Below are 16,498 nucleotides of genomic sequence, written 5' to 3'. Positions count from 1 at the left end.
ACCAATGCCTAAGATTTTAGTGATTAAGAAGCAATGAGAGTGATAAGTAAGGACCTATAGTATTGTATTGATTATTTATAGAACACATTTACTCCTTTACAAACATTAGGATACTAAAGGGAACATAATGTTATATACATTTTTTTTATTCTTTAGTAGAAATTTACTGAATGGCTAATGTATGCCAAATATTATTCTAAGTCTTTAAAATAAATCTTAAAATAAAGCGTAACATTTGTTCGTCATTATTTTCTCCATTCTAATGTCAGGAAGAAAAAACACATTTTTTTCTATTACTGGGAAGGGACATTAAGCCAAAGTGTGACTCATTTGTTCATAGATTTGGGCCTTGACCTATAATTCTCAACTCCTATAGTCTTTTACATTACCCCTAAATCTACAACAAGCATTTTTATGTTGATGAGTAAAGCAGAATTCTAATTCGATATTGCTATTTTTACAGCTCAAACAATGGAGTACCTTTGGAACTCTTGAAATTACACCAGGCATTCAATCAGACAAAATAGCATATGCAGTGGTCACTGAAGAAGATTGTGAAATAATTAAAATTCCTGCAAAACAATATGAAAATTTAAAATTGGTATGGCTTTATCTTATCTATGTGTGTGCTTGTATATATGTGTATAAATAAATATGTGTATTCATTTAAGCAAGTTTTTTCTACTTTAGAGAAGAGTCTTGTCTCTTTTAGTTTCTAAATTTTACTAACTTGAATACTATACAAACGTGGTTTTTTGATGACCATTACCTAAAAGTCTGATAGCAATGAATGTTGGGTGGAAAGAGTTCTAAGAATATATTTTATGTATACTTAAAGAATTTTATGTCTTCCACACATTTAAAACTGCATTCAGGGGTTGGAGTGATAGCACAGCGGGTAGGGTGTTTGCCTTGCACGTGGCCAACCCGGGTTCGATTCCCGGCATTCCATATGGACCCCAAGCACCGCAGGAGCAATTCTTGAGTGCATGAGCCAGGAGTAACCCCTGTGCATTGCCAGGTGTGACCCCAAAAAAAACTGCACTCATTGATTTAACAAACATGCATCTTTGTTATCAACAGTATCTCATGTATTGACATGACCAGGTAGACTGATTTGTACAATTTATTTCAGGAAAAAAATTGCTAGGAGCCAGGGATATAGTGCAACATTAAAGCAATTTTTTTTATGTGCGAAGCCCTGAGTTACATCCCAGGGTTTTATCCCACCAAGAAACAAAGAAAATAACACACGTGAACAAAACTACAAGGTAATTATTGGCATGCTATTTCAGAGTGAGACATCTAAACCCCAAACTTCTTGCATCATAACCAAATTCTGACCATTTAATTCTGCTGTCTGGAGAGAGTATATTGATTCTTTTTAGTTAAACCCTCTCTCCTCTTTCCTCTTTCCTTTCTCCTGGATGCAGAGGAAGATTGCATAAATGATGGGATTGGGGGTTTCCTAAACCCGTGATCTTTGTAAAATTCTCTCTTAGTCTAATCCTTAGGCTCTTGGTACAGGCTACTGATGTTAGGTGCTGTTGAGTGTTTGTGCTTGAGAGTTGAGGGGCGGAGCTTATACCAGAGTGAGATGAGAAGATAACGGCATTCTTGATTTCGGTGTTGGTTATTGCTGTCAGTGCAAGGATCTCAGTGTTAGTAGTATCAGTGGCTATTTTAGAAATTGGTTTTCTTGCACATCCTTGCTTCGAGTACTGATGGCTTAAGAAAAATTGTTTCGTATATTTTATCTTACTTTCAAAATCTAATCATTTGATAATACCTGATATAACTTGATTTTATACCTGCCTATAAGAGTGTTTTTTTAATATTAAAAGTACAAAAAGTTACAAACAGTGAGAAATGTAATTTTAATAGCAGTTATGAAGGCTAAAAATTTAAATTGTGGGGCCTGAGAGATAAGTAGGGCACTTGCCTGGCACATAGCCAGCCCTGGCTGGATCCATAGCACCCCAAATAGTTCCCTGAGCTTGCCAGCAGAGCACAGCTAGGTGTGACCCAAACACACCCCCACTCCAAATAAAAAGGAAAAAGAAAAAATGAAATGCAATTATAGAATGATGTCCTTATAAAATTCACTGCACTGTACTGTCCTCCCATTGTTTTATCGATTTGCTTGAGTGGACCCAGTAATGTCTCCATCGTGAGACTTGTTGTTACTGTGTTTGGCATATTGAATACGTCATGGGGAGCTTTCCAGGCTTTGCCGTGCAGGCATAGCTTGCCGGGCTCTCCAAGAGGGGCAGAGGAATCGAACTCGGGTCAGCCGGGCCAGTCGCGTGCAAGGCAAATGCCCTACCATTCAAATATATTTAATATTAATTTTTATTAATATAGATCATTTACTTTATTCCTTATTTCCATTCCTTTCTTATTTCCTTATATTTTTCTAACTCAGAAAATTTGATCATTTTTTAGGAAATGATGAAACATGATATTGCAAAAAAAGAAAACTTAATTAGTAAGTGTCCATGTTATGTGGAATTGCCTACTGTCTCCATAAGTAAGTTAGCTACATTCATTAAGTGGAAAAAGTTTTCTCCAGGTCATGGTGAGTTAATGAATTTTGGATATTTCCTTTATGAAACTACAATTTTCTTTATAAAATTATATTGCTCTAATTTCTTAATTTAATGCTTTATTAGGTAAAAGGCCCTAATATTTATTAATTAGTATTTAATTATATTTAATATTTTTCACATGACCTTTTCTAATATTTTGGTGTTACCTTTAAATTAGAAATTTATTGACTTTTTTTAAATTTAAAAACTAGTCCCTATTATCTTAAAGGGTAGCTCAGGAAAAGATTTATTTCTACATTACTCTGTAATTCCTACAGTAGTTGGAACTTCTTGTTCCAACCTAACAGTCAAAGTAAGGATCAAATTAAAAGAGTAATGCAATAAAAGTTTTGATAATCTGTTTCTAGGTATTCTGGTTGAATGTCTACTTAAGCAGTCAGTTTGATTGCTTATATCTGTTTTATTACACAGTGACCCACAGTTTCCCTGGATTATGCTAACTCCAAAACTGTATATGGAATTGAATCATTTTTCCTAAAGTTTCCTCTATGAGCACATTAAATAAAAGATGTCAAGTGCAATGGACAGAATGTTTGTTGTATAAAGAGCCTATGTTCCAGTTCTAGTCACCAATGTAGTATAAGTTAGAGGTGGGAACTTTAGAAGGTAGTTTAATCATGAGAGTAAAACAATCATGAATCAATTAATAAATTCTCAAAGGCATGAGAGGTCGCGCCTATGGGCCACATGATAATACGGCACAGGGATTCAGCAGTCTATAAACCAGTAAGAAGTGATCTCAGCAGATACTGAGTCTGTGGTACCATGGTCTTCAACTTTCTAGATTCTCACACTGTGAGAAATAGATGCTTTTTATGTAAGCACTCATTCTCTGACATTTGATATTGAAGTCTAAATTGCCTAAGATGCTTAGCACAAGAAGAACTGTGATAGGTAGGGTGGGAATCTTAGATTCCCTTCAGTACTTATTGTCCCTCTGGAGACAATGTCAAAGAACAAAGAGATTTCTACTTTGTTTCACACTTCTATTAGTCAAACAGTAAAAAATCTAGTCTTAGATCGGAAGAGGTCCTTGAATCCACCCCAAGCCTACCATGCTGTCATCGTAATGCGTGATATTGTGCAAGGGGCCCCAGAAACCACTCTCTGGCCCGCGGAGGTGGCCCGAGGATTGATCCGATGGTGCAAGGAGGGACCAACCGAATGAACACGAGACACAAGAGACAGAGTACAGTTTAGAAATAGAAAAAGAGAGAAAAAGGGACAGGCTTTATTGAAGGGTACAGAATGTTTATATAGGGTCTGGGCAGCTCAGTCAGGAGCAGAAGCAATATAACCACATATGGTAAGGTCAGCAACAAGAGCTTTACCTAACATTCAAGGTAGACATTTGTACATCAAAGGGTCTTATGGCAGTAGGTGCATCCTGAGCTTTACATTTGTATATCAAAGGGTCTTAGGGCAGTAGATGCATCCTGGAGTTTACTATAGATAAGGTCAGATAAGATAACTGTCAGCCTGATGTTATTTGCTATAGATCAGGCATCCACTGAGGTCAGGAAGCCCTGGGAGACTGTCACCAATGTCTGTCCCAAACAGTTCCTAACATGGGAACCATGGCCAGGGTCTATGAGAGGGCTCTTGGCTTCCCACAATATTGTGTAAAGTGGAGACAATTTCTGAATCAAGATTGATATTCAAGTGTAAGAATGAAAAGTCTGAATTGTAAAACTCATAATGTAATTGTTCTAATTAAAAATATTATGGTTATAAAATCTGTCTAATCCATCCGGGAGGGAGTTAATTATAAAATAATTAATAATTTAAAAAATGTGATTCAGCATAGGTATAGAGGTTTCTTTCACTGGAAACAGTATTTATGCTTCAGAAACTGAGATTTCATAATAAACTTGTTACTTTTAGTGAGACAATAAACTCTTTGTTTATTGAAAATTCATTTCCAGTGTTTAATATTTTATTTTAAAAATATAGTCATATTTAAAAATATGGTCATATTTTTCTGTTGTTTATAAAAATTGAATACTAGTTGTGTTAAATTTGCATGAAACTTTTCTCTGATGAGATATAAATGTCATTTTTCCCAACATATATACAAAAATCCAACACTAGATTAATTTAGAAAAAAGATGAATCAATGGGGGTATGATGCTGCCAGCAGGTCAATTTGTACCTGTGAGGTTAGTGCATCGCAGCCTGATGGCACCATCAGGCTTTCAGATACCCCAAGATTGCTGCTGTGTCTTTGGCCAGACACCAAAAACTTGAGGCAATGTTTACCAAGAAAGTAAACAGTCAAAAGTTAGGTATGTGGGAGACACACCCACAAACCACCTCCGGCTCATCTATATAATTGGAGGCATGGTCTCTCTGGTTCCTGATTGAACTGCTTAACGGCCATGATCCCAGAGACTCAGAAACAAATCTCGGAACCCAAAGGCTTTTGGCAGAAATGCATCCTGTTCCTGCAGTAGGTTACTGGTGCTGGGCCACTCCAGGTGGGAATAGGTTTCGTGCCTTGACCTGTTCCCCTTGGTGGACCGGTGACCACCAGCCTCCAGAGGCCACTGGACAGTCAGGTTTGGGCCTGCAGTGATGAGACATGCGGGGCCTCACCAGATGGGGGTGAAACCACCCCTTTCCTCCCCATCCCAGTGAGACCCAGAGTCGCCACCTACAAACGGCCTCTCTGGCTCCTGATCAAGCTAATTATGGCCATGATCCCAGAGACTCAGAAACAAATCTCAAAACTCAGTGGCTTTTGGCAGAATGCATCTGTACCGTATACAAGATGGCCACTGCCTTAGAGCTTCTTGGAAAGCCAGGTATGAGTCAGCGATGATGGGGCAACTGCAGTCTCATGGGAAGTGGGGAGGTACCGGCTCGTCCTTCATGCCCTACTGAGGTCATGAGTTGCCCCCTATGAGTGACTCTCCGGCATGGCCATACCTCCAGAGGCAAAAGGACATAATTCAGAGCCTGGCAGCTTGCGGCATAAAAGTGAATGGACCATGCATTAAACTACACACCATGCCTCCCTGGGAGGAAAAAGGTGTTGCTCCCTTCCGCCTTTTTTCCGCCCAGCAGCAAGGTGGCCACCGCCTCAGAAAACCAGGTATAAGCCAGCAGTAATGGGGCAACTGCAGTCTCATGGGAAGGGGGACGGTACCAGCTCGTCCTTCAAGCCCTACCAAGGTTACCAGTTGTCCCCCACAAGCGTCTCTCCAGCACAGCCATAGCACTAGACGCACAGAAATCAGTCTCATAATTATCTGGCTTTTTGCAGAAATCCAAAATTGCAAGGTCGCTATTGCGGCCACACAAGATTATATGATTCTCATAACCAGCTATAGAAAACAAAGTATTTCACAATGCCTTTTCAGCAATTCTGATTGGGGGGGGGGGATTCTAAACAATAATGGTGCATCATTTGTTGAAGTAACGAATGTGATCAATGTAGAAAAGAGTTAAGTAGAAATCATCTGCCTCACAGTCATTGGGAGGGGTGGGAGGGGGGGTGTATTGGGGTTCTTGGTAGTGAAAAATGAGTACTGGTGAAGGGAGAAGTGTTTGATCATTGTATGACTGAGATTAAAAGCTGAAAGTTTAGTAACTTTTCCCACAGTGATTCAGCAAATAAATACAAGAAAAAAATAAACACATAAAATTATGAAAAAAAAAGTAAGGTGAAGTTCACACCCAATTCAATCAGCTAATTAGTGGCTGAATAAATAGCAGTACTCCTACATAAAAAAAAAGATGAATCAAATTTTCTAAATTCAGAGTATTACACAGAAACGTATTTCTAAATATTAGTGCTTTTCATTTATCATACATTCTACTTTTGTCAAAAAAATTATTCATTAGATTGTTAGATTAATTTCATAAGATAATTGGTGTTTTTTTTGGGTGAAAGGGTTGGGCCACACCTGGCAGTATTATGGTTTACTGCTGTGGTGCTCCAGGGACCAAATCTAGTTCCAATGATTGAATCAGGATTGACTGCATACAAGGCAAGTGCCGTATGCACTTTACAGTCTATCTGGCCCATTCAAGGGCCATTTTATATTGAATATAATATTGAATATAATATTCAATATTGTTATTCTGTCAAGATAATATTTTTCAGATCATGTAAGCATAAATAAATTATAATCAAATATATACATATTTTTTGTTATACATGCTGGAGCGATAGCACAGCAGGTAGGGCTTTTGCTTTGCATGCGACTGACACAGGTTTGATTTCTTTCCCCTCTCAGAGAGCCCGGCAAGCTACCTAGAGTATCTCGCCCACATGGCAGAGCCTGGCAAGCTCCCTCTGGTGTATTTGATATGCCAAAAACAGTAACAAGTCTCACAATGCTACAGACAGTGTTATATTTTGTTGCAATGTTATTTCAAATTTTCTGTTTCCCCTTTTGAATTGAATCACCATGAAAATACATTTTAACCATGTGAACTAATAGAGTATGAAATTTAAAATCATTAAATACATTTATGGTTTATTATATTTTATTACTAATAATTTGATTATTATTTGCATTTGTTTGCTAATTTATGTCTTCTCTAAGTAATCAATTAAATTGTTTAAACCTAGCTTTAAAGAATTGTGTATTCACTGACCTGACACAGTTTTCTAGACTAATGATGGCTTCAATTTCTTTTTTAGTAAATTTCATGAAAAATAATTTTGGAAATGATTGCTTTTGACATTCTATAATTATATTGAATAACATAAAATTACCAATATTTTTCAGTTGATTCTAGTTTATACTTACACAGTTTAAAAAGTCATTTGTTCTCCATAGGGAAGAGTGCCAATTTTACTAGATGAACTTCAAAGCCCCTTTAAGCTCTGAAATACCAGGGTTCTTATAAATAAACATAACTAGGTGAAGAATAAGTCTTGTCAACCTAATCACATTTCCTTTATGCAGTGACAAATGTAATATATCAATGAGAAGCATTAGATATAATAATTCTTGTCTTTTCTTGAGATTAAGTTTGAATTTTCATCAGAAAATGTAGAGAATATAGCTCACATTATACTTTTATTATCTAAGTTTTAAATGGTCAATAGTGTGATTCACAACACACAACTATCTGTGCTTTGATCTTATGTTACACATTTGTATCAGATCAAGCTTTAGAGAGATTTATTAATTATTGAAAGGCTTAATAATATTTAGGACTAATCCATGGGAATCTACAAAATAAGCTTATTGTCTGACTCCATTTTCTTTATTAACTTTGTAATTTATTTTGCTTTAGTTGGGGCGATGCTCAAGGCTTACTTTTGTCTCTGCGTTAGGGGAAAACTTCAGGGCTGGTATGTGGGAGATGCAACTGGTGCTGTGTTGAGATTGAGCCCAGGTTGGCTGCATGCAAGTAGTACCTCTTCTACTATCTCTATGGTCCAAGTTTGTTGAGTTGTTTTTTTTTTTATAATTTTTCTTTTTTTATTAGTGAAACACCATGAGGTACAGTTGTAGATTTACAATTTTTTGTGCTTGGGTTTGATTATACAATGATCATATACCCATCCCTCCACCAGTGCCCATTTTCCACCACCATGGATAATATCCCCCCACCCCCATCCCCCCATCCCCCCCCTGCCTCTGTGGCAGGGCAATCCCTTGTGTTCTCTCTCTCCTTTTGGGTGTTGTGGTCTGCAAAAGAGGCATTGAGTGGCAAACATGTTCAGTCCATAGTCTACTTTCGACATGCATCTCCCCGCCTGGGAGGATCCTCCAAACACCCTTTATTTGGTGTTCCCTTCTCTATCTGAGCTGCCCTTTCCTCTAGAATGCCCGACTGGCCACTAAGCTATGGAGTAATCCTCCTGGTGCTGATCTCAGCTATTCTTGAATATTAATCTCATATTTTGTTACTTTATATCCCCCAGATGAATGCAATCTTTCTATGTCTATCCCTCTCTTTCTGACTCATTTCGCTTAACATGATACTTTCCATGTTGTACCACTTGTATGTAAATTTCATGACTTCATCTTTTCTAAGAGCTACATAGTACTCCATTGTGTAGATGTACAAAGTTTCTTTAATCAGTCATCTGTTCTTGGGCATTCAGGTTTCTTCCAGTTTCTGGTTATTGTAAAGAGTGCTGCAATGAACAAACAAGTGCAGATGTCACTTCGACTATACATTTTTGCCTCTCTGGGATATAATCCCAGGAGTGGTAGTGCTGGGTCAAATGGGAGCTCAATTTTTAATTTTTTGAGAATCGTCCATACTGTTTTCCAGAAGTGCTGAACCAGTCGACATTCCCACCAACAGTGAAGGATTGTCCCTTTCTCGCCACATCCGCGCCAGCATCTGTTGCTTTTGTTCTTTTGAATGTGGGTCAGTCTCTGAGGTGTGAGATGGTATCTCATTGTGGTTTTGATCTGCATCTCCCTGATGATTAATGATGTAGAGCATTTTCTCATGTGCTTTTTTGCCATTCGGATTTCTTCTTTGAGAGAGTTTCTGTTCATTTCATTGCCCCATTTTTGGATGGGGTTGGATGTTTTCTTCTTGTGGAGTTTAACCAGTATTTTGTATATCCTGGATATCAAGCCCTTGTCAGATGTGTATTCAGCGAATATCCTTTCCCATTCTGTGGACTGTCTTTGTATTTTGGTCACTGTTTCTTTGGAGGTGCAGAAGCTTCTTAGTTTAAGATAGTCCCATTTATCTATCTCTGTTTTCACTTGCTCAGTGAGTGGCGTGGCATCTTTGAAGATACCATTAGCTTCAATGTCATGGAGGGTTTTGCCAACTTTGTCTTCAATGTACCTTAGGGTTTCTGGTTTGATGTTGAGGTCTTTAATCCATTTTGATCTTACTTTTGTACATGGTGTTAGGCAGAGTTATGAGCCCATTTTTTTGCATGTAGCTGTCCAGTGATGCCAGCACAATTTGTTAAAGAGGCTTTCCTTATTCCACTTCACATTACTTGCACCTTTATCAAAGATTAGATGGTCATATGATTGAGGGGAGATGTCAGTGTATTCAACCCTGTTCCATTGGTCTACAGTTCTGCCTTTGTTCCAGTATCATGCTGTTTTAATTATTACTGCTTTGTAGTACAGTTTGAAGTTTGGGAGGTTGATTCCTCCCATTTTCTTTTTCCCAAGAACTGCTTTAGCTATTCGTGGGGGCTTATTGTTCCATATAAATTTCAGGATTGTTTGCTCCATTTCTTTGAAGAATGTTATGGGTATCCTTATAGGGATTGCATTGAATTTATACAATGCTTTTGGTAGTATTGCCATTTTGACAATGTTAAGTCTCCCGACCCATGAGCAGGGGATATCTTTCCATTTCCTCATGTCCTCTTTTATTTCCTGAAGTAGCGTTTTGTAGTTTTCTTTGTACAGGTCCTTTACTTCCTTAGTTAAGCTGATTCCTAGGTACTTGATTTTCTGGGGCACAATTGTGAATGGGATTGTTTTTTTCATGTTGCTTTCTTCTCTCTCACTGTTTGCATATAGGAAAGCCATGGACTTTTGGGTATTGATTTTATAGCCTGCAACTTTACTATATGAGTCTATTGTTTCTAGGAGTTTTTTGGTGGAGGTTATTGGGTTCTCTAAGTATAGTATCATATCATCTGCGAATAGTGAGAGCTTGATTTCTTCCTTTCCTACCTTAGTGTCCTTAATATCTTTTTCTTGCCTAATCGCTATTGCAAGTACTTCCAGTACTATATTGAACAATATAGTGGAGAGAGTGGGCATCTTTGTCTCGTCCCTGATCTTAGAGGGAAGGCTCTCAGTTTTTCCCCATTTAGGATGATGCTTGCTCTAGGCTTGTGGTAGATGGCTTTAATTATGTTGAGGAAGGTCCCCTCTATACCCATTTTGGCTAGGGTTTTCATCATAAAGGGGTGCTCGATCTTGTCAAATGCTTTCTCTGTATCTATTGATATAATCATATGCTTTTTATCTTTTCTTTTGTTGATATGATGGATTATGTTGATTGATTTCCGAATGTTGAACCATCCTTGCATCCCTGGGATGAATCCTACTTGGTCATGGTGTATGATCTTTTTGATGAGTAGTTGGATTCTATTTGCTAGTAGTTTGTTGAGGATTTTGCATCTGTGTTCATCAGGGATATCGGTCTGTAATTCTCTTTCTTTGTGGTATCTCTGTCTGCTTTTGTTATCAGTGTGATATTTGCTTCGTAGAAACTGTTCGGAAATGTTTTTGATATTTCAATTTCGTGGAAAAGCTTAAAGAGGATAGGGAGTAAGTCCTCTTTAAAGATTTGGAAGAATTCACTAGTGAATCCATCCGGGCCAGGACTTTTGTGCTTGGGGAGACTTTTTATTACCATTTCAATTTCCTTGATGGTGATAGGTCTGTTCAGGTATTTCAGGTCTTCTTGGTTCAGCCTTGGGAGTCTGTAGGAGTCTAGGAATTTATCCATTTCCTCGAGGTTTTGATGTTCCGTGGCATAAAGTTTCTCAAAGTACTCCCTGAGGATCCTTTGAATTTCTGTAGTTTCTGTTGTAATGACCCCCTTTTCATTTCTGATTCGGTTTATTAGGGTTTTCTCTCTCCCTTTCTTTGTGAGTTTTGCTAGAGGCTTATCAATCTTGTTAATTTTCTCAAAGAAGCAACTCTTGGTTTCATTGATCTTTCGGATTGTTTTTTGGGTGTCCATCTCGTTAATCTCTGCTCTGAGCTTTATTATTTCCTTTCTCCTGTTCGGGTTGTGCTCCTTTTTTTGGTCCTTCTCCAAGCTCTTAAGCTGTGAGGTTAGGTTACTTATGTGTGCTCGCTCCTCCTTCCTGAGGAATGCTTGTAGAGCTATAAACTTTCCTCTTAACACAGCTTTTGCTGTGTCCCATAATTTTTGGTAACTCGTGTTTTCATTTTCATTCGTTTCTAGGAATCTTTTGATTTCCTCTTTGATTTCCTGTCTAAGCCACTCGTTGTTCAATAGAGCACTGTTTAATTTCCAGGTGTTTGATTTAGTTTTCTGTTTTTCAAGTTTGTAGAGTTTTACTTTTGCTTCAGATGCCAACGTACATTGGTTATAAGTAAGTAAAGTAAGTAAAGGCCCTCCTGTTGATCGTCGATTTGCTCGAGCGGGCCCAGTAACGTCTCCATTGGAGACTTTGTTGTTACTGTGTCTGGCATATCAAATACTCTCGGTAGCTTGCCGGGCTCTCCGAGAGGGGCGGAGGAATCGAACTCGGGTCGGCCATGTTGGCCGCTTGTAAGGCGAACACCCTACCGCTGTGCTATAATCCATGTATATATTTATATATAAATTGTTTATAATTTGATGATAATCAGTTTTTATCATACAGAGCAAAGTTTCCCTAGGCATTTCCAACCTGTTAGAAAACAACAGCCATCGGGGACAGGAGAGACAGCTTAGTGGCTAGGGCACTTGATTTGCTCGGGACTGACCAACTCGAGTTTGATTCCAGACATCCCCTAGGGTCAGCTGAGCACCACCAGCAGTGATTCCTGAGCTCAAAGGCAGGAGTAACCTTAGGGCATCACCAAGCGTGACCTCAAAAGACAAAACAACAAGAGAAAATATCAACCACTTTCTCACTAATAAAACCTGTTTCCAGGTATGCCATCTGTATATTGGCAAACTGAAGTATTAATACAGTCAGTAGAGCTCTTGGCTTTCAATGCAGCCCATCTGGGTTCAATCTCTAGCATCCCATATGGTCCCTCAGGCAACACCACACCATGAGTGATTCTGAGTACAGAACTCGGAGTAACCCTTGAATATAACCAGGTGTCATGCAAACACCAAAGAAGTATTGGTAACCTAAGGTGTTATCAATGAATCACCCACACACAAACACACATGCTATTTTCTTGTTTTTGTTGGCTGATAAATTATATGGGCTGGAATGATAGCACAGCGGGTAGGGTGTTTGCCTTGCACACGGGTGACCTGGATTTGATTCTTCTGTCCTTCTCAGAGAGCCCAGCAAGCTACCAAGAGTATCCTGCCTTCAGGGCAGAGCCTAGCAAGCTCCTCGTGGCGCATTGGATATGCCAAAAACAGTAACAAAAGGTCTCACAATGGAGACGTTACTGGTGCTCGCTCTAGCAAATTGATGAACAATGGGAGGACAGTGCTGCAGATTACTTAAATGTTCTATCTTTTTAGGTAGGAGTTTGATAAACCAAACATAGTCGTAAAGATAATAAAAAATTGCACAATTTGTGAATGTTAAATGATAAATAAAAAATGTCAATAAAATAGCAAAAAATATATTTAATATCTAACTCAAAAAAGGGTGTTTCATCACAGAAAACATACTTTGAAACTATTGTTGAACTTCTTGGCTCTAAATCCTAGTTATTTATATTAATCCCTTTTATGTTGACTAAGTGTACAAGGTCCCAAACTTAGCTGAAGGCAACTCTTGAGTACAACAGAAATATTTTCACTCTTGTTTTAGTATTTCCCTTAGTCACATGAGAGGGTAATTTTTTTATGAGTTTATTTCTGACCATTATAACATATTTGGTGAGGTGTCTATTGGTGTTCTTAGCTCATTTTTATATTACATTGCATTTTTTATTATGTTGTTTATAGTTTCTTTGTTAACAATTTATTTTTAGATAATAAAGTTTTTTCAGATATTTTACAAATATTTTCTCAACTCTGCTTAATCTTCTCATACTAGTATATCATCTTTCACAGAATAGGGTATATTTTTCACTTTATTCACTTAAATGCTTGCTTGTTTTTGTATAACAGTGATTTAAAATAATGTTAACATTTTATGTTTTAAGTATACAAAGGAGTTGCCAGAATCACTTGATCACTTGATAACTTGACATCCCATTACTCATTGATTTGCTCGAGTGGACAACAGTAATGTCTCCATTCATTCCTGTTGCATGCTAGTGTAGCCCAATGGCGTCTGCTTGTTCTAGGAACACAAAGAACCTCAAACTGATCATTCAGGGTCTTGACGAAGAAGTCTTACTACCTTTTGATGTCCCGTGGAATCCAGTCTGTAATGGCTCTAATCCAGCGGTTGTCTCCAATTCTCATTATGTGTCCAGCCCATCTGATTTTCGATGCATTGGGAAACGAGACAGTGTCCCTAATTCTTGACTGTCAACAGAGTTTGGAACTCCAGATTCATTCTCACTTGAGTAAAGCATGATACTCCAAGCATAGCTTTTTGATTCCTCTTTGGGAGACTTGAATAGCGTTCTCATCCTGTTTTCATAAGGCCCAGGTCTCTGAGGCATATGTTAATGAAGGAAGAACAGTGGAATCAAAGAGATGTGCCTGGAGCCGGAGTTTCTTAGTCCTCTTTGCTATTTCCTTGACGCTCTTGAAGGGGTTCCTAGCTGCTCTCTTCCTCCTGCGCAACTCAAGTGCCAGGTCGTTCATCACGTTGATTTCTCAACCTAGGTACACATAACTGTTGCATTCGGAAATGTTCGTTCCGTTGAGAGCGAAAGGAACATCAGGAATGAGACCGTTTCTCATAAACATTGTCTTCATGAAATACAGCTGGAGTCCGACATTTCCACACTCATGGTCAAAGTTGGCCAAGCATTTGTGCTGCTTGGCACAAGCATGGTCAAAGTTAGCCAAGCATTTGTGCTGCTTGGCTAATATTTGGTGTTATTAGAACAATGTCATCAGCAAAGCAGAGATGCTGTAGTTGGCGACCATCTATCTTCACTCGCATTCCTTCCCATTCCAGTTGTCGTATAACATTCTCGAGGGTGGTACAGAAGAGTTTCAGTGAAATGTTATTACACTGCCAAACCCCTCTCTTGAGACCAGAATTTCACCATTCTACAAAGAAGTACTTTGTACTTTTACTTTTGTTTTAGATACTGCCTGAAAAACATAACCATGTATTTTGTACAAAGTTCTTTGTAGAATGGTGAGATCTTGGTAGTGAATCCATAATGCAGCTTATGGAGGATCCTGATGTATTGACTTTGAACGCCTGTTTGGCTAGGGATTATATGACTGCTTCCATCTCAGCAGAATCAAAGGCCTTCTTTAAATCAATGAACATTAGACAGAGCGGCATCTTGAACTCCTGAGAAACATCAATGAACTTGGTTATAGTGTGGATGTGGTCGATGGTGCTGAATCATTTGCAGAACCCGGCTTGCTCGCATGGTTGTCCTTCACCTACTGTTCTGCCAATCCTATTCAGGATGACTCGAGTGAACAGCTTGTAAACAGGACAACAGGCAGATCGGACAATAATTGCCAATGTCGTGGATGTCTCCCTTCTTTTATAGTAGTACGGTCCTGCTTCGAAAATTCTTGACCTTATTCACCAATGTGTCTTGGCGCAAGCCTCAGGCAACCGTAAGCGAATGTATGAGCTTGTAAAGCAGTGCAGAGGAGCAATCAAGGAAGACCTCAAAGAGAGAAGAGCAGCAGTGCTGGCAGATGCGGCAGAAGCCGGGAAAAGCATTTGCAACTACAAGACCAAGATGACTGTCCTCCAATGTCCTGATGGATCTATCACATCTTCCAGAAGGGAAATGCAGAAGATTATCGATGACTTCTACTCAGATCTCTTCGATAGCCATGTCCACCTGCCCACATGCCAAATTCCACAGGATGGATATGTCATTCCCAATGTTCTCTCTTCCTAAATCCAATACACCATTTCATCTGTAAAGAAGCAAACAGCACCCGGCCCAGGCAAGGTCAGACCCGAACACCTGAAGAACCAGCTGTTAGCACTCATCAATACACTGGCTCAGTTCTTCACATACTGCCTTTCTGTATGCAAGGTTCCATCCCAGTGGAAAACCAGCAGGACTATTCTACTGCCAGAATAGAAGTTTCAAATATTTTTCAGAAATCAAAATTAGAATATGTAAAATATAGTAAATTTGTGTCAGAGAGATAGGACAGAAGGCAAAACACATAACTTGCACATCTGCAAAGCACATGACAAAACACAGGACTGTTCCTGGCTTCATCACTGTCACCTCATGTAGTCACCTGAGCCCCACCAAGAGCAATATTTGAACACAGAGCAGGGACTAACTCTGAACACTTCTGGATGTTGCACAAAACAATGAAAAAACAAAATATATACTGTAGTATTAAGGTCGGAAAGATACTATATGTGTGTGTGTTTGTGTTTGTGTGTGTGTGTGTGTGTATAAGTGTGTTTTAAATCTATTTCATCAGTTCAGTTTTCATGAGAATGTGGCAGTGGTTAGGATAATGTTTATTCATTAGATATTCATGCTTTCAATTTTATAAACTTGCTATTCCCTAAATATATTTTCTTGGATAACTTTTACGACAATAATATTTTACATGAATATTTTTGTTGTTGAGAAATTGAAAGAAACAATTCCCAAAATCTTGAGGATTTTGGCCAAAGTAGGTAGAGTACTTACTTTACATGCAGCCAATCCATATTTAAACCACGTTACCCAAATGATTCCCCCTGCCCTCCTTTAGTTGTGATCCCTGAGTATAGAGCCAGGATAATACCTGAGCACCATATACCCCTCTTCCCCCAAAATATCTTTAAAAAAATCTTGAATGATTTATAATCACAAACAAAAAATAAACACTGTCCTCCTGTTGTTCATCGATTTGCTCGAGCAGGCCCAGTAACATCTCCATTTTGAGACTTGTTGTTACTGTGTTTGGAATATCGAATACGTTACGGGAACCTTGCCAGACTTTGCCATGCAGGTGAGATACTCTTGGTAGCTTTCCAGGCTCTCCGAGAGGGGCAGAGGAATCAAACTCGGCCATGTTGGCCACTTGCAAGGCAAATGCCCTACCCACTGTGCTATCTCTCCAGCCCTTTATAATCACATTATCTTAATTTTTCAATATTTTGGAAAACAATATGGACACTTTTCAAAGAATTGGGCTTAAATACGGTGTAGCAATTCTGT

The 16,498-nt window shown here is 38.6% G+C and overlaps 1 protein-coding gene across 1 annotated transcript in view; it reads left to right on the top strand.

Moving 5' to 3' along the window:
• The window catches only part of CNBD1 (cyclic nucleotide binding domain containing 1), a 400,318-nt gene that overhangs the window by 224,207 nt on the left and 159,613 nt on the right, over positions 1–16,498 (top strand). Inside the window, exons 7-8 of the mRNA XM_056112619.1 lie at positions 464–601; positions 2,446–2,578. Of these exons, the coding sequence (XP_055968594.1) occupies positions 464–601; positions 2,446–2,578 (271 nt within the window). The remainder of the gene's footprint in view (positions 1–463; positions 602–2,445; positions 2,579–16,498) is intronic.

Source organism: Sorex fumeus, unplaced genomic scaffold (genome assembly GCF_029834395.1).
Source record: "Sorex fumeus unplaced genomic scaffold, SorFum_2.1 ptg000002l, whole genome shotgun sequence".
In the NCBI taxonomy this organism is placed as follows: Eukaryota; Metazoa; Chordata; class Mammalia; order Eulipotyphla; family Soricidae; genus Sorex; species Sorex fumeus.
The sequence above is the reverse complement of the archived record's forward strand: the minus strand, read 5'-3'. Positions and strand labels throughout refer to the sequence as shown.